Raw genomic sequence first — 23,322 nt, 5'->3', positions numbered from 1 at the left:
ATGGGGCCATACACAGTCTGCCCACTGTCATTTTGGTTTCTCTTTGCTGCTTTTTTGAATGAGAAATTTGATGATTATAAGATTTTCTTAAGTGCTTTTGCTCCAGCATCTTCAAAGCTCTTTTCTTGTGTTTTTTCCCCACAAAAAGAAACTCAATCTCTATACAACCTCTCTATGTTTGCTCACCTAGAGATGGGCAAACTTATGTTAAATGCTTTGCTTGTGGTACTTTTAAGCCCAGAGCTCATGACTTTCAGCTGCAGAGCAGCTTGTTTTGTTTCAGGAAGCCATATAGGCTGCTTTCAGTTCCAGAGGTGGCATTTCCTGAGGCAGATATTTTGGCACCACTCACTGCACAGACAGAAACCTCTACTGGAGAGCTTGGGCAGCAGAGCTGGGGCACTTTCTCTGAAGAAAACTCCAAAAGAATATTTTTCTGATATGAAGTCTCTATTTATCTAAGGTAATTGCACAAGCTTTCTGACCCATGGTGATCCTCCAGAGTTTCCAGTCTGCTCGGACTTTGCCTCCTGCCAAGTGGAAGTGTATTTTTCTCTGAGAGAGCACATTGACTCCTTGTCTTTGTGGCAATGAACACATGCCAAACCCTGCTGTCAGTGTTCCTAGCTTCCATCCTGTGTGCTTTATTGCCTTATTTCAGCTCAGCAAGAATGTCACTGTCCCCTGGAGATATATTCTTCAATGTCTCAGGACTTGGTGTCTTTTAGCTGTCCAAGTCCTGCAGAACAGGATGGAGAAGGTCTCCTGGGTGCCCAGGTTGAGCAGGACTGTGTGTCCAGGGGAGTACAGGCTTTTTCTGTAATATGTCCTGTTGTCCAAACCTACCAAAAACACAGAAAAAACACAAACTCCAGCAAAACCCCTCTAACAAAAAACCCATGGGAAATTCCAACAATTTTAACAATTTGGAGCATTATCTGCACACTGGGACAAATATATATCAAATAAAGCAAATTTCCTCATACTTTGCATTCAGAGTAAGGCATTCTGTTATGTCAGGAAACTGTTTTCCCACTTCATGCATTAAAATGTTATGCTGCAATCCACTCCATGGGTTTAGAGGAATGTTGTTGGATCCACTCTGGATGATGCACAGAAGAAACAACAAAATTCTCAGGAGGTTGAATTACAAGCATTTGCTTGAAAACTTTAGAACATTAAGGCAGACTAAGGTACTTGTCACATTTTAAAACCAGATCCAGACAAAGTAATGAATTTCACAAGATTTAGCTTTGAAAACTTAAGTGTAGCCACCTTTAACTTACCCAGACATAAAAAGGCACTTACTGAGGCACTGACTACAAGGTTTTAGTCTGGCTTACAATATATTTTGAGAAGAAGAAGTTGGGAGAATAAAGGGAGAAAAAGAGAAAGAAGATAGGAAGAAAAAGGAAGGAGAAAGGTATACCGTCACCATCCTTGGATGCAGTGATGAGGTTTGATTCTTGCAATTTAGAGGCCTGCTGGTCGAGGTGATGGTGGCAGCCTTGATCTGCCTGGGGAAGCCCATGAAGCACAAAGTCCAATGTGTTAATATATGCTCAGGCTCAGTGGGAACGCCCAGGCACCTCCTCTGACAGGGCAGTTTTACACAGTCTGATGCAACACTGTGGATCATGTGGCACTTCAGGGGTCTTTGATGGTTTATGACACCTTCTAAGATATGACACCTGCCTCTCACATCAGCACAGTTGAGCCAATTATACCCCATCACAAGGGATGAGCCTTCAGACCTACCTGTAAATGTCCCTGTGTCTCCCTCAGAGGTAAGTTTTACACCTGAGCCAGTTATGTAATGTAGGATTCTAGGATGATAAAAAGCACTATCTCATCTCCCAAGATCTGCTTCTTCTCTTCCCTTATCTGGCTCAAACCCCTGTTTGTAGCCTCTGGTGGAGAGTGTGCACCCCCTCTGCACCTGGGCTCTCCTTTTGCATGCCTTTGTCAGCAAAGCACCTGCTGCTTTTGCAAATGGCCAATTGTTTGACCCATTCACCACCTGCATTTCAGTGTCTCACTCTGAAGCACTGATTTCATATTCCAGAATTCATTCTCTGGCCGCACAAAGCTCTCTGGAGTTCATTTCCATAGCCAACCAGTAAAGAGGCCTAGGAGGACATCCCAGAGGGCTGTGGTACTTCCTATGAGAGATGAAACACCTGTTTTGAGCAGAACAGTCTCCCTATTACTTTTTTCTTAGAAGGCTGGGAGAGCTCCTTCCTCCAGGAATAGGTTAGTTCATGAATGGGAAATGCTGAGCATAACTGCAGTGACCTCTGTAGATAGTCCTGAGAAGCTGTTGCTATGTATGGAACTGAATTAATAACTGCAGACACCTGTCTAAACAGTGATTGCATATAGAGAATGACACCAGATGCAGAAGGAGATGTTTGAAACTTCCGTCAAGAATTAGTTTTGGAGTCCTGAGACCTTCAAGGCTGCCTGCAGAAGACTCTGGTACGTGCATGCATAAAACATAGTGGAAGTATTTAGATTCACAGATGAACAGTTTCCCTGTTGTAAACAAAGCATATTTTTTACTTGACAAGTGGAAGTAAAGGTGACAAGTTGCCACCTGTGAAATAGGGATTTTAAGTGGACTCTTTGTCTGTGGCTAAGTTTTTTAGAAATCCTGGCTATGGGCCAGCTCTCAAGAGGAATATTCGTAATGTTTGGTTTCTCTTATGACTGAGATTGGATCTTTAGATAATTTTGAAAATGCCACAACAAATTTTTTTATGGAGAGAACATAATCATGTTTCCTTTATCTCCAGAGTCACTGGAGCACGTCTGTGATTCTCATTATATAAACAAGATGTTCCTAATGTTGATACTGCCTTTTCTTTCCAGTATATTTGCCAGGGTTAGGTATAACACATGGAATCTCTTCTGCCTTATATATTAGCACGGGTAAATTTGCATTTTCCTTTAAAATTTCTAATAACATGTAGCTGGGATTCTGTTGAGGCAAAGATATATAAAGTGTTCAATCAGTTTTCTAGGCTTAGCTTCACATTATTTTTCACAATAACATTGTTGCAGAAGGACAGACTTATCCCTTGTTTGGCACATGTTAATGAAAGAGAACATGAAGTATTTATTATGGCTGGTGGAGGCCCTGGTCCCTCCCTTGCTGGTGGAAGCAGTACAGCTCTCCTGGATTGTGAGAGTTGTCCTCTGCAGCACCTGAGCATCTGCACAATTACTCTGATCCATGGATCTGGAAAGAATTTTCTGACACGCTTGCTGCTGCTGTTGTGATCCTATTTCTGTTTTTGTATTGTCAGCTTTTTGTATCCATGTTCTTTCTCTTCTGTCTCCAATACCTTGTCTTCCAGTGGCTTCCTAAGGAAAACATTACTTTTACTACATTTCAAATTATTTGAGCCCTTCTTAAGTGTTTGATCAATGAAATTTTCAGTGGCTTACCTTTCATATAGCACCCTAAACTACGACAGAGAAATGTCTGATTACGATATTTTTATTACAGTTTTACACAACAGTCAGAGGAAAACAGTGGTGCCCCTAATAAGCCAAAATTCCTGTTAGAGGTGATTTGGAAGGAGATAGTTTGGTACCTGACATGGCAGCAGCTTTCTCACTGCCTAGTATACATAGGTCACTACTACTGTCTAGTACATGTAGGTCACAGAGGGATGAAGCAAATATGGAGCAGCAGCACAGCAAGGACTGCACAAGGGGCTGGTCTCCATTTGAGATCAGTTATGATCACCAGATTAGTCAGGGATATTCTCCCCTCCTTTGGGGGCCGAGACTGAAGGTGCATGCCCACCTGGTACAGCACTGCTTATGTGGTGTCACTCTCTGTGCTTCTCTGCTGGTGTCTGCTGAGGCTTGGCCTTTATCCCCAAACATTATTTTACAGGTGATCCCATCTTCTTTATGGCTTTCCCTGTATCTCTGACTGGCTCTTTTTTCTTGGCCATCTGCAACTTCTCTGGGGACTGAGTTCCCAAATAGAGCTGAGTGATGTATCTAGTGAGCCTGAGTGGAGGCATGCTCTGCCTGGCCTCCCTAAATAACCCATTGCACAAGCCTGCAATAAACTCTCCTTCAGTGGTTACTGCAGAGAACACTGCAGGGCTGTGGATGAGTGCTTCCAGCCAGAGAGACGTCCCCTGTGCATGTGTGCTAGCACATTGCTCAGAACACTGAAGCTGCGACCTCAGGCACTACTGCTCACTATTTGATACATAGTTAATAAAAGTCCTTCTTCCATATATCAAGATGTATAACCACAGTGCCTGTTTTTCCATTCTGCATTGAGGCTTTCACCAACCAGCTCATTTTTCCTTTGTGGGTATTCTCTTTCTCTTCATTACTCAAGCTGTACTATCTTCCTCCTAAAATAATGCAATTTCATTCTTCTTCCTTATGGTTCCTGTAGTGTTTACACTGCCTAGTGCACACTTGCATGTGAAATTGTCTTTACTTGCTTGTTTTCTCACCATTTCTATGTCCTTAGCCATCACAACACTTCCATCTTTTTGTATACACTCTCAGCTCCTCATTCTTCACAAAACTCCATCATGCTTCTTAATATCTCATAAATATTCATTAATATCTCATAAAATTCCACCCATTTGTATCCTGTCTCCTGAAGGCCTCTGTCCTCCCTGAGTTATGCATTCCCCTATGCTCTTTGTCATATTTCTGGTTTTTGCTCCTAAAGATAATTAATGACTTATTCCCATTCTCTGTTGGTCCTGTCCTACCCCAATAAGACAATTGTAAAACTGACCCAACAAACTTCTTCTGCACTGGCCCTTCTGGTGAAATGACCTTCCCCAATGTAGCCTCATCTATCCTGAAAGACAGGAGATGAGGCTAGTCTAGCATGTCTAAAATCCATTTAAATATAGGAGAATTCTACTTTTTTTTTTTTTTAATCTTTATAATTCATTACTTGCCACATGAATTCCTGACTAAACAATTGCTTTCTGAGAGTTTTTGCTTCATTGGCATTTTACTTCCTTCTTTCAAGTACGTCACAGGAATGACCCACAATCACCATTTCCAAAAACCAAGCAGGTGTAACTGTTGCATGGTGCAGTCTCTCTTAACAAGAATGTATGCACTGTTCCACCTGTTCTTGTTGCCTACCAGGTGACAACAAGCTGTGCTCAGCTGCTGCCTGCCTTTAATTCAGCTGAGCTGGAAGTTCTGGTGCAGCCTGAGCAACCTCTCTTAAGCCCCACTTTTCATTTTCCCTCAGCACCTGCATCCATTTCACACCTGATGGAGCTGCTGTCCCCTGTCACACATCAGATGAGCCCTGCAGCTGTTTGGTTATCCCCTCACTGGCTTCACCTGCCAGGTTGGGAGCTGGAGAGAAAATAAGGAATGATGTGGGAGAATTTGCTGTCTTATTAGAAGCAGCAGGATCAGAAGTGCAGCTGAGTTGCACCTCTCTTGTGCAGGGTCTGCAGGTTGTGGGTCACTGGTGCCACACCCTTGTCACACAGCTGGAGGTGCTGGTGTCACCTGTGGCAATTGTGAGAGGTCACGGTGCACAGGCAGTGGGATCTGCTCATAAGGGTCTGTGAGGGAAGTTTTGGTAAAAGATTTAGTCTGTGTTGAAATGAAACACTACTATTCTTTTTTTTTTTTCCTACACTATTCTTCCTTTTTTTTTTTCTTTTTTTTTTTTTTTATGGCACACAACCTGTAACTCACATTTTATCAAGAATTTCAAACACCTAGGGAGGTTAATGTAAGTATTGCAATAAATTGGAAAGGATTAATTGAGAAAGCACACCATTTTGTGAGGTGTTAGGTCGTGATTAAATGTTCTTTACTGTGTAGTCACATTTTATTACAACTGACATGTTCAGAACACTAAAAGAAAAGAAAGCATGTCACCTATTTACAATCACTACACATTTACATTATATTATTTACAGATAATGAATCCAGTAACATATATGAGCAGAAAATATAGCAAATATCAATATGAAACTGTACAGGGCTTAATCTCATGTCCTTTACTGTACTTGCATTTCACTGTAATAATAAATACAGTTCTATATTTACACATTTTACTTTAAAAATCTGTTAAATGAATTTTAACAATTTCAAGTTAAAAATATCTGATCAAAATATTTCAAACATGCTTATAAAAATAAGTCACAAAGCCTTTAGAACCTTCTGCAAGCTAGAAAAGTTCTGATAAAAGAAGCTTTTTTAAACTAGCCTTCAGAATTACAACATTATTTTGCTTCTCAAATTTCTTTACAAACTTCTTAAATACAGCAAGCTGAAAGGAACCTCACTGACATTAAGCAGAGCAGCACAGATGGACCCCAGTTAAATTAAAGCTAAGTAAACATGGTAATAGGTATTGTGCAATGGTTGACTGATCCTCTGTTTAATCCAAAGTGGTTTCAGGCATCGTTTCTGCAGCTGTGTGCTGCACTGCTTCAAAAGCCACAACAGATAAAGGATTAAGATAAGTACCCAGCTGACTTTATCATACATAATTTCCGAATTGGTTCATTTTCTTTCCCTGAAGGATGAACATGTCAGCCAAAGTCAACTGATGCCATCTGTAACTGCAAAACTAAAAATATGCCAGTGTGAATGGACAAGAAAATTAAGGCATTTGCACTGTTGGCAGCAAATTCTTCATTGTGAAAATCCGTCCCTGGAGTCACAGGAAGTTTTATATACAGGAACAGATGAACAACAGAGATCATCTGTAACAGATTACCTTAATTGCTGGGCCTAGCCTAACCTTCCTAATGTTAAAAAATCAGTCTCATTCACCTGGAGGCTGAGTGGCCATTAACTGAACAGTGAATACTGGGCTATTAAATGTTACTCCTCAGGGAGCTCTTTTTAACAACAACATAAATAGGTAAATTTGTGCATTTTTCTGTCTCAAATGATGAGTTTACTTAAGCAAAAACTGCCAGCTCTGAGAAAACAATACTGGGATATCCCCTGATGGCTTAGATGAGGTCAAAGAATTACATTCTAGGCGGCTCTGTTGTCTGAGATATTTTAACAGTAGACTTGGCAAGGACTGAAGTCTCTTCTTTCTAACTTGGATGCTTCTGATGTGTAAACATACATGCCTTGATTCAGCAAAGTATTAACAGATTTAAAGTCAGAGAAGTCTGTTAATCTAATCAAGCGTTTTCCTAAACTAAAGCCATCAGAAGTCCCTGGATTTCAACAGCTGCTCCAGTATCTTTTTTGGCAATACATCCACTATGAATTTAGAAATTTTTGGTGACAGTAATTTCACTAGCTAATGACCATCTCTATCAACAATTTTCACCTTTATTTCTATGCTGCATGTCCCTAATGTCAATTTCCAGTTAAGCATACCAGATTCTCCTCTCAGATGAGTAGTCCTCTGCCTTCAAACTTCTGTGTCCCAGAAGCAGCTACTTATAAACGGTGATAAAATCACCTATTTCTTAAGTTCTTTTAAATTTATGATATTCATATCCTTTCCAATTTCACAATTTCTTTACAACATGTGAATGCAATAAGTGTTTGAAATATCCCAGGAGTGCTTGCATCAGTGCTAAGAACACAGATCACACAACCTCTTCACTCCTACTTGATATTGCCTTGGCTAAGGATATTGGCTATCCTTATCCAAAAGGACATGGTGGCCTCTAAACCTTCAACTGACTAGTGACTAAGAACTAGCAGCTTTCTAGAATCACTATTTCATGAGACAGAGATCATGCCATGAGCAGGATTACAGTTTTTGTTCCTAGACAAATTACCTTAAATTAACATTTCTGTCTGAGTGCCTTTGGTGTCCTTTAAAAATTCTCAGCATGCCAATTTTTTATATTGATGACTTTCTATGCTTTCTATGTAGTATTTTCCACCTTCTGATAAAACAAAGAATCTGTCAATTTTATCATCAGTAATTCTGGGAGTAATTCTACTGGCATGAAAGCAATTCAGGACTGAACTGTGTAGAACCTCATTAGAAAAATACCCATCTGACAATGTGTTGCCATTTACAATTACATTTTAAATGCTTGACAGGATTTTGATTAACTTCTTTCACATCATGTTAATTTTTAGCTTTTGCTGACAATTAAAAATGTTTTGTCAAGTTAGATGACTTCCAAAATCCAAACCCAGTGCCAGTTAAACCATTTAATCAACTTTATCAAACATGGAACTTCATTAAAGGGTATTCTGCAGAAACATCAATGACTTGAACAGGACTACTCTTCCATTTAGATACCTTGCTGAACAAATGCCATACACAAATGCTTAGAAAAAATCATGGCACTGAAAAACTATTATTAAAACCAAATTACAACAAACAGGAAAAAAATAACCTTACCCCTGAAAACATAGGTGATGCTTTGAAAAAATATTACAACTTTAATATGCTATTTTTGTCCTTGACCAACTGATGCCCTTTCTGAGTAGTGCTACTTTAAAAGAGAGCAGCTGACATAACTGCACAAACTTTTCCAGCTTTCATTTCCTCTCTTCATCCCAGCATTTCAGGAGCAGGCTGAGCAGGCTCAAGTATTGCATTTTCAGCCGGCCGCAAGTTTTGTCATTGTCTGTTTTCTGAGGTGTGTTGTAATAATTTAGAGGCACTCTACACTCTTATGCACACATTCACACTTACTTTTGGGATTAAAAATTTTGTAAACAGAGGTATTTTCTGTCCTGTTTCTGCAACTAGCGGCAGGGTACAAACGCTACTGACGAAAGACTGCAGCCTTCTGTCATTTGATAAGAGGGTTGCATTAGGGAACTGCTGGTGGGCATATCATATGATATGCTGGCACTTGTGAAGGTTACCAATGCCTGTGTTGAGTCACAAGATTGTTTTTCGATGTCTTCTGAATTCACAGAGATCAGACTGGCATGTTTTGATCTCCTCCATATCAAAGTTTGCTTTCGCAGACTTCCCAAATCCTCCTTAAAATGTGGATTGAAAAGTATATAAAGCAGTGGGTTTAGGCATGCTGGCAGTGGGACAATCACTAGAAGTATTGACTTAATCACTTCTGGGCTGATAAAAGTGAGGTTTAGTAAGGAGGAAAAGGATAAGAAGGCCACAGGGCAATAAAGAATGCAATTAGTAAAAAGTAGCAGGGCTATATGTTTGACCATAGAGCAATCCCAAATGTTGTCTAGTTCTCCCTTTTCTAAACTACAGTAGAGCTTTGTATAAGCAACAGTCATTACCAGAAAGCAAAGGGAGTTCAGCAATACCAGTGCCACCATGTAGCCCATAGCAGTGGACTCTCCAAAGGGGAGAGGCAAACAAAGTGGAGAAACCCCATAATCACTTCCAGTGAGAAGGGGTATCACTGCAATGATTAGTGCCAACATGAAGCAAAAGGAAATGGCGATTTTTATGCTAGCAGTGGAGGATTTTGTTTCAAACTTTGTAGCATGCTTTGCAGAGAATGCACGTTCGAGGGCAGCTAGGGTAAGGAGGAATATGGAAGCCTCTGAAGCAAAAATGGAGAGAAGGCCAGTTATTTGGCAACCAATTCCACTTTCCCATTGTGCTCCATACTGAGCAAAGCTACCAAAAGTGGCTGCATCCACACCAGCCAGCACCCCGCTGGCCAGGCCCATCAGGGCATTCACAATGGCCATTAAACCAATCAAAAGTTTTATGGAGGACATATACAATGGAGACCTGAAAACTGTAGCAGACACCAGTGCATTGCAAATAAAGGTCAAACCCACGATGGTCCACACTCCAATTCTGATCAGCCAGCTACCAAACAGATGGTCACATGGTTTGAAGGGACCTGAAATGCCAAAATAAAAAGGGTAAAGGAAGCCCATGTAAACAAAAAACCTCTTGTGCTTTCTAAGACCCTAGAGCTCATGCTTCTAGCAGATTCTCAGCCCAGCCAAAGAGTGAATTTTAGTATAAAAAGGGAGCTGGAAATTTGCTCTTTCTCTGGAGAAATCTGAGACCTTGATAACTTGCTGCTAAATGTGTGATGCATATTGCATTAGTGGTGCACATGAGTCTTTGTCCTTCATCACAGTAGCTTTTGTGCCTGGCAGTACTACTGCAATGTGAATGTCAACTCTTGCAGTTTCAAGAAATGCTGTGATATTTGTCAGTGTGTGAAAAAAGCTGAAAATGTTACCTCTAACTAAATTAAAACAGGTTCCTGATGAGTCCTGGTGATGTAATGGATATGGACAGATGTACTTCGGCTACCTTAAAACATGTCATTACACAGTCCAATAAAATTGTGTAATTGTCCAAGAAAATTGTGTCTCTCTTTGCATTTGGGAGTGCTGCCTTTTTGGATATCCTGTGTCTGAAGTCAGGTCATTATGACTGAAGCTGCTCAACACTTGAAGTATTCTCTATATACTGAGGTGCATATGCTGTGCAGTTGAAGCTGAACGCTCTGCAGCCAGAGAAACATTACATGCCTTGAGATGAGCCAGCTAGGCAAACCCCTCACAGTGGCCTGTGCTTTTCCATGAAGACATAAACCCCGCAGCTGAAATGACCTCCCTATAACTACAGCTGTGGCCATTAAGTAAGCATAAGGACCTAGCATCAGTTTGCAAGTTTTCCTAAGATACTATTTGAAAAATCCAAGCTAAAGTTTCTCTCAGGTCTGGCGATAACTTACCTTGAAGACAAATGTTTTAATGAACTCAGAACTCATCTTAAGGCCATTGGAGAATATGTGGCAGTCAAATAACTCTATTCTTTGACTTCCTGCCTTTTCTATTCCTCCTTATATAACTTAAAAAAATTTACTATTAGTTGCTGTTGCAAACAAGAATCATGGCTTAAAATGAATGCTGAAGTACAAGTTGTCACTTGGGGTTTTTTGTTCATGTTTCACAGTGAAAGAATGGCTAGTGATATGGCTCAGTGTTTGCTGAATCAAACAATCAAAACTTATGACCATGGCTGGCTACATTCTACAAAGAACAATAACAGTGCTGGGTGTCCTTTGTGAGGGACTGTGCACACCAGTGCAGTAGTGATTGGTATTTCCTAGACATGGACCTAAACTGTGTGTTGTTCAAGTTGCTCATGTGTAAAATAACTCTGTGACGTTCAGAAGAATTACTTCAGCTTTGCAAAAGACTGAGAGAGCAAAGATTCTGCTGCCTTTATCATGTGTATCTTAGTAGAAGAGTCTTTCTCATTTTATTGATTGGGTATCAATTCTGGTGAAAAGGGGCCCACAGCTTGGTGACTGTGCAAAGCTTGCTACATTCATAGTGGCTGAATAGTTTTGTAGAATTCAATGCAAAACTGTATATCATAGTGCTATGTATTTGTATTACACTCATCAAATTACTGCACATCATGTGACTGTCCTAGTATCTAATTCACAGTTTGTTCTGCATCTCAAACATCTACTAACACTGTCTTTGAATTCTTATCTGTCTGGCAGTTTCATACCTGGAGAAGGTGAGCATTGCACTGAATGATGAGATTTCAAATCTTCTTCAAAGTCAAGAAAAAAGTCCTCAAAATCACGTTCATCTATTGGGGAGAGAAAAACCCAGAATTGTTACTGCAATTTTCAGGAAAAGTTTTTTTAGTAAAAGTTGCAAAAATGCCTGTGGTATTTAAGGTCTGGTCTTATCTCTTTCCCTGATGAACCGTGAGCAGAAGCAGACATACGCCTACTTGATTTTGAATTAATGTACTCAGGATTGTTTTCTGTAAAAATAATCATGTACAGGTACATTCTCTATTGCCTAATTTCAGTGTGATGACTGCCTAGGAAGGAGTTTAAAAAATGAATTCTGCTGTTGTGCCATACTACTAAGAATTATCAAGCATTCTGTGTTTCTTTTGCCATCACTAGCACATATTCTTGGCTCTATTCTTGCTGAACTCTGAGACTTACTGGTTTGCAGGGGCAGAGACAGCACAGAAAGCAACAGGGTGGTGTCAATGGATGTGTGCCCCTACATAAGAGATCCAGTAACAGACCTGGTGCTGAAGGGGAAGAAAAATGCAGTAGCCTTGTGTTCTGCAGAACAAATGCCCTCTCTGGCAACCTAGTTATGTGCATGAATTGGGGAACAAGAGGCTGGAGAGCAGCCCTGCAGAAAGGGACCAGGGGCTAATGGACCATGGCAAGTTGAACATGAGCCAGCAGTGCCCTGGCAGCCAGGAGAGGCCAGCTCTGTCCTGGGTCCATCAGGCCCAGCATCACAGCCGGGCAAGGGAGGGGATTGTCCTGCCCTGCTCTGCACTGGGGCAGCCCCACCTCAAGTGCTGGGGGCAGATGTGGGTGCCACAATATAAGAAAGATATAAAGCTGAAGATATTAGAGAGCTTCCAAAGGAGGGCCAAGAGGTTGGTGAAGGGCCTTGAGGGGAAGGTGTATGAGGAGCTGAGGTTACTTGGTCTGTTCAGCCTCAAGAAGAGGAGACTGAGGGGAGTCTCAGTGTGTCTGCAACATCCTCACAAGGGGAGGCAGAGGTGCAGGTACCAAACTCTTCCTCTCATGACCAGGGACAGGACTCAAGGAAACGACATGAAGCTGAGCCATGTGTAGGTTGGATATAAAGAAAAGGTTTTTCACTCAGAGGGTGATGGGGCACTGGAAGAGGCTCCAAAGGAAAGTGGTCACAGCACCAAGCCTGCCAGAGATCAAGAAGTGTTTGAAGAATGCTCCCAGACACATGGAGTGATTACTGGGGCTGTCCTGCACATGGTCAGGAGCTGAACTGGGTGATCCTTGTGGGTCCTTCTAATTCAGCATATTCTATGATTCTATAAGACAATATGCCAAAGTAGCCACATATTTTGGCTATTACTCATCCTGAAGTCTGTGGGTAAGCCTAGGATGTGTTCCATTTTGAGGCTTGCAAGAAACTACATCTTTGCTGGCCTGCTCTTGTATGGAGTTACATACCAGCTCAACTACCTTTTCTCTCATATAAAGGGAAGATTTAATTTACCACATTATTATAGCTATTATTTGGATGAAAAAATGAGTGCATAAGTAAGTGAGATTTTTGAATGGCAGACCTAAAATAATGAGTTTGCTAAGCACAGGAATACTTTAATAACATATTACTAAGCAAGAGACAGGGAGAGGCCATGTCTATGACTGTAAAGACTTTTGGATTTATTTAAAAACACAGGTTGCTCAGATAGTCACAGATAGACTTAAAAGCCTAAGATGATGATTACCTTGAATTTGTAATAGTCCAGAATCCTTTCTATGAAAGTCCTCAAGGCTGCTATTATCATCTTTGCTCCACTGGCTGGAGATTCTGTAGTGGTTCTCACAAGCTCCAAAGGCACAGCACTGATAGGCATAAGGCATTTCCATGACCCTGCAGAGGAATTAGGCAGCATACCATGAGAGTGGTTAAGCACCAGAGTTACTGGATTGTACTGATCCTCCACAGTTAACACAAAGGAAATAGTTTAAATATCCACAACTGAAAGCAAAACCATCTCTGAGTAAAAATTAGTCACGATAATGCAAAATGAGAATTCACAAATAAAATTCCTCATTGGAAATGCAGATGGTTTCTAGGCTAATTTTAGAAAAAGCATACTGAAGTTTTCTTATGTGTTTTCATAGGAGATATGAAAGTGGGAGATCTATTTCTTGCTGTTGAGTGAATGTTACTCAGAACTGTATTTCTGCTTTTATGATTTTCAATTATTTTACTGTGCAAATCAACAGTTTCTCAAACAGTTACTTTCTTAATGGTTTCTTTTAAAAAAAGGCACATCCAAAGATCACAAAGCTTTATTCACCTCTCTCCACCTTCAACTCATTTCACAGTAAGATGGCAAAAAGGAGATTGTTTCTTGATCTTCTGCACAAGAAACAGTGTTCTAAACCAAAAGGTGAGTGAATCAGGCACTGTGTGGGAAATGTCACTGAGAACAAGGTTTTACTTTATTAATTATCTTAAAGAGGAGAACAGTCATTGCAGGACACAGGATACTCATTCTTAATTATTTTAAGACAGTGTTTATTTCTAACACTAATATACGTCAGTGAGTTCCAATGTTTATGAAGGCTCCTGTTGTCAGAAAAGTGCACATTTCTGCTATGCTGTGAATTTAATTCCTTTGCAGATGTACAAATTCCGGGGAGTGTGGAAGAACTACTTTCTGAGTTCTTTAGACTACTTCTATTCTATAGATATATTTTATGCTTTGGAAGCAAAACTATTTAATTTGCACAGTTCACCAACAGCACATAGCAAAACCAAATAACTCACCTTAATTCCCAAAGCCCAATATAGCAAAAAGTTCAAAGATAAAGAGGTGATTAGAAGTTATTCTGAACTAACTTAAAAGGAATAAAGTAGAACTAGATCCTCCTATCAGATTACTTTCAACAGGTTAATCATGTAAATTAACATAATGAGTGTAATAAGCAGCCTCTAACCCCCTGGGAAATCTGCGGAGAAATCAAGCTGAATCAGGCCCAGTGCCAACAGGACTTAGACTTGTGCACTGGCCAAAAACTTGGTACAAAGGGGAACAAACGGAATCTTAAGTTCTAAAGTGATTTTCTAAATTAGTGCATTTAGGAGCACTTAGGTTATATAACCTTACATTTCTGTTGGAAATTAACCACAATAATCTGTACTCTTGTACCCATTACAAAATTTTTAGGGTACTCAATAAAAGTTCAAGATAACCAAGATCCAACTGTCAAGCAACAACAGGCCAGCAGATTTAAATATTTAATTTCTAATGCATTCATCTGCATGCCATCCTTTAACATAAGGAGATTATCTTGATTAAACATTTTTGAACACATTTCCCACAAGCCCTTCTTAAATAAACTAGTATTAAACCCATTGATTACTAGACTAACCCATAGCTAATCATCTGGGATAAAAACAATCCCAATCCCCAAATAGAAATTCCCTTTGTTTTGGAACAACAAAAACAATTATCAAAAGTAACGCTGGCAGTTCTGCGAGGTGATCCCTGCAACTTGTGGCTTCAGACCTTTGGAAGGACATTGATATAGCTGGGGGAATGAACAGTGAGTGGACATTTTAGGCACAAGAGACCGACAGAAATGTATTTTATTCTCTGATTATTCAAGCAGCTCTATGACAGATTTCCACATCTTGTGCTCCTCCCAGCCTGCTGGCCTGTCATACACTGGAAATGTGGACTTCCCACATTGTATTGGTCCACTACTTTGATCATGTAGCCAAAAAATCTATGGCTTTTAAATGATATATAAAGACCAAGACTACCATTTCTTATCCTCTCTGTAGGTATTTCTAACATCCATTCTTAAATCTGGACAGTTTATGTTTGTTTTTCCCCCAGTCTGTGCTATTAAGATATACACATAATCCTTAAATTAGCAAATGCTGCTTAATCTGTGTGCAAAGCCCAACTGCACACAATGGCTGCAACCCAGAACACAGAGGACAAAACATAATTTACAAAGCAGGGAAATAAGTATGAGATCTTCTTGGTGACAGAGGAGTTGTTTTTTTCCTCACAAAAGCTACATTTAACACACACAAAAAAAAGAAAAATAAAAAGAAAAAAGAAGGAACTTTCAGGTGTACAGTGCTGGAGGCAGTGCTTTTTATGGCTGGTGCTTATTTGATGTGGGTGATTAGATTTGGACTTTGTCAAATTAAACTCTTAGAAACACTGCCTAACTTATTTTTATATACTCCTTATCTTACTAATGATATCTCTATCCTTGATAATTTTTTTTCTCTAGCGAGGAATGCCTCTTTTTTCTGTTTTTAGATTAAGCAGCAGAGAACACAAGGTCATTTTCTCCCTCACAAAGGTGTGGAGTTAATGGTGAACAGGAAGGCACAGATCTGATGAATGGAGCAAAGCCCTGGGTTCTTTTCAGCACTGAATCAAAGTGTCAGATAAAGAAGGAAGGAGTGGCTGGCAGCCTGACTTTGCCTCCTAAGGCTCACTGCAATAGGCTGGGCTCAGCTCTGCAGAGTATGCTAGTGCTATTGCTGATGATGGGGAAGGGGATGCTCAGCTCTTTGATGTGTCTGTTTTAATAAATTTAGATGAGTATGAAGTTTTTATACAGGAATTTGTCTTTAACGTAACTACTGGTTAGTTACAACAATTGCAAATGGTGAAATTCCATTTTGTTTTAGATCGCTGTTTAGGTTTGGTGCTTGGTGCGTTTTCTGTGCAGTGATCCTGTGTGAAATCTTGATCTCATTTTGATTTATGGTAAAAGTCATGCAGATTTTACCATAATTTTACCCTATTCTCTCCTGACTGGGTATAATTTGTTCTTATGGATGTTAATTAACTCTAGATATCATACTTTAAATACATTTTAAAAAAGAATTAAGTTAGTTGGACACATCCTTGTTAACAATTTGCCCAGATGAAATACACTGTACTTTCATTTGAGTAATGTACAAAATTTTGCTGAAGGGAAATTCATATAGAGTATAATTTTGAGAAAAGAATTAAAAAAAAAATCTTGTATTATTCTAGGACTACTGCAGCACCTCTTATGCCTCTAGGTCAAGGTATATTCATCACTATATATTTGCCAGGTTGGAGTAACCACTTTTATTGTGTTTACATTCTTTAAAAGAAATTTCAATAATTTTAGAATTGTCACTTGCCTCAGCATTTGGGCAAAGCCAATGAGAGAAGAAAAAGCATGACATAATCTTAGTCATGATTTTTATGGTACTTGCTTCTTGGCCTCTGAGACCTGTCTCAAGATCTGTAATGTAAAAGAGGTTTAAGGCCTTTAGTACTTTGAATGCTAATGTTATAGTTTCATGCTCATGATGAAGTGACTGCCTATTTTCCCCTGTGACAAACTACCATTTTTGGATTTATTAAGACCTTTAAGGCATTGTTTCCTGACTGGAACCATTTTTTGCAGCTCTTATCTCAGTTTGTGTTATGCCATCACAGAAGTGTTCTAGGGTGGATCCCTCCAGTGTTGCACACAGAGCCTTAATCAGCTCCACACTTCTATTCATCATTCCCTTCCTGAGAACTCCAAACACTCCAGCCCCTTTCACTAATGCTCACATCTTGAGCTGTCTGCCTGCTCAGACTCTTGGGCCTTTTCCAGTGCAAAAGGCAAATCTAGTGAAAACCTAAGGATGGGCTCTCCATCTTCAGAGATACTCCAAAGCTCTCTGGGTGTGGTCTTGGGCAACAGGCTCCAGGTGCTCCTGCCTGAGCAGATGGCTAGACAAGACAGCCTCAAAGGTCCCTTGCAACCTCAACCACTCTGTGATTTTCTAACTGTGTGCATACTGTTTAGCTGCTTCATATTTTCTGATACCAAACGTTTTACAGGAAAACATGATAAAGTATATGCTGCACTTGGCATCTTCTAATTAAAATATAAAAATGAAAGGAGAGTTAAGGAAAACTCCCAAATACTCTGAAGTCAGAGACAAAACGCTCTTTGCTGTGACCCTGAAATTAGTTATAGCATTGTGCTAATAATGCCAAGGTCATGGGTTCAAGCTCCATACAGGCCATGGTCATCCAGTGAGTGGAAGAGCTGCAAATGATCTTTAGAGGACACTTCCTTCCTGTAGCACAGAGGACCCACAGAAATTATTAGTATCAAAGGGTGTTAGTAATACTGGGAAAACATTATCTGAATCTTAATCAAAAGATTCATTATCTGAATCTTAATCAAAAATAATGTTCAAACATAAGAGGTGAAATCTTTTGGTCTTTCAGCAGTGTATTCTTCCCTTGTATTTGCTGTGTTCTCATGATGTTTAATGGGAGTTCTGTGAGCACAGTCCCATAGAAGAAGGACATATCACTAAGCTGCCAGCGATTTTGTTTTAACAGCTTTTGAAACGTATCACCAGGAAGCAGATGTGGCTCGTACTAAGCAAGTACTGGGGTTAATATTTCAAAACCTTCATAGTTTCTTCAGTTGAAAGTGAGCATAATAAAAGAAGTCTATCATTTTTATCATATTTGCTTTAGTTTTAATGGCACAGATCAAAGACTGACAATACGAAGTAACATGCGTTACACACTGACACACCTTCCATTGCACATGAACACAAATGTGGCTTATTAGTTTTAATGATATACTCACTTGAGTTCTGGAAAATTTTCAGATGTTATCAAACTTTGTAGGGCATGATTTCCTGTTAATTTTAAATGAGTTAAACCATGTAGCCCCGTCACAGGAAAAGAGGACAAAAGGTTGGATGACACATCCCTGCGTAACAGCAAATAAAAATCAGCTTATGGTTTTCATTTTTTTTTTTCAACACTAGAAGTGTCACATTGAAAAAATAGGTTAAAGTTTTCTAACTCAATAAAAAAATGACTGTATTAAACAGAGGCCCCCAGTGAATGCAGCAAAGCTGCAGCACTGCTCAGGAGTACTCACCTTTATGTCTAGCAGAAACCTAACAGTAACATCTAGCAGTCAGTTGGGTCTCTGTTCCCAAATTTTAACTCAAAGCATTCATAGCGACAGTTTTGAGACTAGCAAATGAATTTAAAACCTTCTCCCTAGACTGTTTGAATTCAAAGGAGCTGAAGAGCTTCCCACATTTGAAGAGATTCAGTGGGATGATACAGGGCATTTTCAGGCATAGCTGCCCTGAAAGCTGCCCAAGGAGCAGGTCAGGTGTGTGGGGAAGATGTGCATTTCAGGAAGGGATAGGTCTGGGCTGGAGCAGAGGGAGATGACATTTCCAAGCTGGTTTGTCTGAGTGGCTGAGGGAAGACAGAATAGGGCAGATGAACACAGACAGGTAACTTGGAGAAGACAAAACAGGTGAATGAAAAAGTGGTAAGTGATGAAGGCAATACGGCAAAGTAGTGAAAGAGGGGAAGTCCAGAGGTATTGTTTTCTATTTTGCTCTCTCTCTCTCCCATTTATTCAATGAGTCTTTTCAGTCCTCCTCACAATTATCTACTCTCTATACTTCAGATGGGCAACAGCCAAAGAGGAAGAAGCAAAGTCTGATGCAGTTGAAATGCTTTTATGTACAGGAAAGTCTGGATTATACACTGAAATCTAAGGCCTAGGCATAAAATAAGGTATGTTGATGGACTGGGCTTCTACCTTCCTGTTTAGTGTGTGTCTTCTTGCACACAGCACCCTTAAAGACCAAAGGTGAAATTCAGGTCCTACTGCAATGCTAAAAGTGACCACTGACTTGAGGGGGACCAAGGCTAGAGACTCCCATTTCAGGAATCACTGGTACACTGTGTTACTGTTTGTGTTCAAGGGCTTTTTTCTTTAACCCCCTCTGACTGCTGTATGTTATTGTCCAAAGCTGCAATTTTCTGCTCACCTCACAGAGTAGGTAAGTTCTGAGAAGGGCCCCAAAAGGGATATTATAGACAAAATTGTCTGTGTGGGCATTTGTCAGTGCACCATTCAGAGGGCTTTGCACATCAACAGAAATGAATACGTCTCCAAATTTAGGTTTAGTAGCTACCAGATTATCTGTGAGCAAATGCCCAGCATCATATTTTTGTGTCAACCATGTAGCAAGATGACTCCAGAGGAATTTTTTATCATATCTTCCCCGTACAGCCAATGCCTCAGTGATTCATATCAAAAGAGCATTACTGTGACAGTTGGAAGTAGGAAAAAAAAATTAGTATGCACTGAGAAGTGCTTGTGAACAAGGCCTGCAAAACTGACTGCTGATGTTTTGACCACTAGCTGCTCTGGCTGAACTTACTAAAGAGGAAAAACTATTTCATCAAATGAGGAACAACGAAATAGAGATGAATTCTGGAAAAAAGTTTCTTATTTAATTTTTAATCCAATTCCTGAGGTCCGAAGCACAAATAACAGAAAATCTTTACCACTGCTACAACAAATTAACTGCTAATAAATTGAATGATAAGAGACAGATGCACTGATAATCTTCATGGACCTCAAATGACTACACAGTGTTGTTTGCAGCTTTGCTGTAATACCTATGTGAATTGGGGAAGGACAAGAGAGCAGGCATTTAGAAAAGGATTCAACGGACTGGATGATTAGAATAGAGAAACCCTCAATTTCTGCTGGGGCACCAAGTTATTAAACTTTTGCATGCTCTTGGAAGAAAAATGCAAAAATTTGAATGTATAAGATATTCAAATACTTACAGTTTGATCAGAGAAGGTAAAGAGGAGAAAGCGTTGGGGTGAATAGTTTTAATTTTGTTCCAAGCTAAATCCCTACAAGAAAAGTGAGTAGAAAATTACATACCCACTGAGTGAATATGGAAGTTTTCAAACACTTGATTAGAAGGCCTAAATATAAAAAAGGTATCAATTACATGCCAATATTTTCAATAAGCTCCTGTATATCTCATATTGCAAAGTAGTTTTAAACTTTTTATTAGTCAGTTATGGTGTTATTAAACTGGCAGCTTAAAATGTCTCAATTCCTGCCACAGCCCAAGGCATTTCAGTCTGCTTCACAGCCTCCTAATGCAGCAGAAAAAAAGGTGGGTTATATGGACTAAGTCTTCTAAAACATTCTCATGTGACTAAGAGCAGCAACCCATGGTCAATAGGCTTAACTTCATAATCTCAATTTTCACCACCCCTAAAAAGTCGAAGAGATTGAAAGCATCTCTTAAAAAAATTCTGCAAAAAATTCCAACCATGAGTAATTTCTTGACAAAATCACTCCTCTAGCACATAGTCTGTGTGAAAACTGGAAACCTGCACATGACTGGACTCTACATCTTAAGATGCTGCTCTCTGTAAAAAGACTTCCCACTCCCTAGAGCTGATTATATCGTGAACCTGCCAACAGATACTAGCTCTGGCCCAGTCAGTCTCTCTAATTCCACCAGAAACATTTAGAAATGACAGTTTCTATGGCTATAAGCTTAAATATTTTAATTCATTGCTGCAGGTGCTAAACCTCCCAAAGTTTGCTCTTCTTTCCCAGTTATGAACTCACGGTGAAAGACCATATGAGGAAAAACTGAAATAAGGATCTTTTGGGGTACATCACGAGCAGACATGATGCAGCCCATGTTTTTGAGAACCTGTGTGAATGTCTGTCAGGGGGTACTCACAGAGAGCGAAGAGCAGCCAGCTGCCGAAACGTGTCTGCTTTGATTTCAGCAATTTCGTTGTGATGCAAGTCACTGAAATAGCAATAAGGATCTCCTCAGTTTCAAAGACACTTGGAAGGCACTTTGGGGTGTTTTGGATTGTGCTTATGATCCACTTCAATAAAGTGTATCTGGGGTATGTCAAATCAGCCAGCAATAACCAAGTTAATTATAATCAAACACACATAGATGAATCTTTTTAAGCTTTTCACAGTGGTTTAGCACTTACATTTTTTGGAGTTTTTTACATGCAGTAAAACAGGGTAAATCTTCCAGTAGGTTATAAGACAGATCCCTGAATTATACAAGAAACAAATAGATTAACATCAAAAGAATGTTAAAAGAAAAAATAGCTTTCATTGTATACCTTCATGCTCAATTAAAAATAATTCCTTTCTATCCACAGTCACAGAAGTGTACAAACTCACTTATTTCTCATCTGTCACATTTTGATTTCTAACTGAAGAGGAGAGAGGAGGAGAAAAGGCAAGATTTATTAACTCCATATCCACATTTGCAAATTCCTTTCATTGTCTGAAGATTTCCTGCTTGAAGTGTAGACTTCTGTTGAGTGTTTTACAGCAATGATATTGTTGACTTCTGTTTGAGTTTTACAGTAATGATATTGGCCATCTGGATTTATACCACAGATTTCATATATATGTTTAAATTCTGATAAATACTTTAAAAATTTTAAATAATCTACTAAGCATATATACTCATATTTTTTTAGAGAAGGTCCTGTATTTTTCTGATGAGAGTCACAATCATCTTCCCATTCTACACTTTTAATTAAGCAGTATTGCCTCTGATCCTTAGACTGCTACATCTTATAACTGAAGGAAATGGTCAAAAAATATTGGAACTGACTTTGAAATCAATCACTACATGGGAAGAAAAAAAAATCTTAAAAAGACTTGAGCCAAAACTCAACAAATTACAGAATAACTGAAACATCTGGACTGATTTACAGTATAATATAACTAATCAAAACCAAGCCCAGGCAATTTGCAGAAACTGAAGGGGGAAAAAAAAAAGCAACCAGACACCAGCCCCCACCACCCAAGAGTCACATCCAATATATATATATATATATGTGTGTGTGTGTGTGTGTGTGTGTGTGTGTGTGTGTTGTTCAGGGAAAACAAAATGGGACATTTGCATGTGAAAGAATAGAGAAAAAAGCTTATGCCTAGAATTAGAAAAAAAAAAAAAATGTCCTTTTTCACAGTTATCCAGTATTATCACATTAAAGAGATTCACTTTTCACTATCTGAAATTCTTCTCACTTCTCAAATTCCCTAAAACTGGTTCACCTCCACCTATTTAATCCCTTGGTAAAACTGTAGTTTCACTGTTATTTTTCCAAGAGGGGCACTTGGACTATTTTATATTTGATTAGAGGAAGCAGTGCAAGTAATGACTGCGTGTGTCTTTAAGGTATTCTACTCAGATTTTACTCTGTACAAAGGCAAATATCAGTATGTTTGGGGTGTGGGGTTTTTTGTTTGGTTGGTTGGTTGGTTTTTGTTTGTTTTGGTTTGGTTTTATGTGTGTACAAATCAGACATTACAGAGTAGGGTTCAAGTGAGCTAGAGACTTTTAGGCCAAGGTAAAGGATGTTTTGTATGTGTGGCAGACACTGGCTATTCTGTCATCCACAGGTTTATCACTTAGGTCTTCTTAAAAATATGTTACCAGCTTGAATTTTGTACATACTGACATCCCCTCCTCACACATGGAAAAAATCCCTGAACTTTACACCCTTCAGTTTCTGTCAGAACTCCAGGAAATATTTTACTTGTTTATTTTTAAGGTCTTTTTTCCCACTTTCTTAATAGATGAGGCTCTTGGCAGCAGCAGAGGGCAAGTGGCTTTGTTCCCTATGCCCAGCTGTGCTGAGGGAGCCTTTCCAGGCTGCTGGGGTTGTGCTCTCACAGGCACCTTTCCTGCAGGTGAGCACACATCCAGGGAGCCTCGAGCACATTCACCTCAGTAGGATGCACAAACTGCCTTCCAAAGCCCTTGGATGTGAGTTGAGTGCATTTGTTTGTGTGTGTGAGCCAGGGAGCCCCTGCAAGGTCACACACAAGGCATGGGTGGTGGGTTCAGTGCACCAATGTCCTCCATGGCACAGCCAGAACTGATGTGCAAGGCAAAATGGGAACTCAGCAGGCTCATTCCAGGCTGGCAGCAATGGGGAAAGAGCAGCTCTTGAGTACCTGAAATTGCTGATAAATCAGT

The 23,322-nt window shown here is 39.6% G+C and overlaps 1 protein-coding gene across 1 annotated transcript in view; it reads right to left on the bottom strand.

Annotated features, from left to right (window-relative positions):
• Positions 1-5,876: 5,876 nt before the first annotated feature.
• Positions 5,877-23,322, bottom strand: part of LGR5 (leucine rich repeat containing G protein-coupled receptor 5) — a 54,507-nt gene continuing 37,061 nt past the window's right edge. Inside the window, exons 11-17 of the mRNA XM_054273260.1 lie at positions 21,308-21,373; positions 21,040-21,111; positions 20,114-20,185; positions 18,087-18,212; positions 13,196-13,341; positions 11,444-11,527; positions 5,877-9,803 (exon numbers count right to left, since the gene is read on the bottom strand). Coding sequence (XP_054129235.1) covers positions 8,713-9,803; positions 11,444-11,527; positions 13,196-13,341; positions 18,087-18,212; positions 20,114-20,185; positions 21,040-21,111; positions 21,308-21,373 — 1,657 coding nt within the window. The 3' untranslated portion in view covers positions 5,877-8,712. The remainder of the gene's footprint in view (positions 9,804-11,443; positions 11,528-13,195; positions 13,342-18,086; positions 18,213-20,113; positions 20,186-21,039; positions 21,112-21,307; positions 21,374-23,322) is intronic.

The sequence above is a fragment of the Melozone crissalis genome, unplaced genomic scaffold, assembly GCF_028551555.1.
Source record: "Melozone crissalis strain CALT ecotype California unplaced genomic scaffold, PUWL_Pcris_2 ptg000004l_1, whole genome shotgun sequence".
Lineage (NCBI taxonomy): Eukaryota > Metazoa > Chordata > Aves > Passeriformes > Passerellidae > Melozone > Melozone crissalis.
The sequence above is the reverse complement of the archived record's forward strand: the minus strand, read 5'-3'. Positions and strand labels throughout refer to the sequence as shown.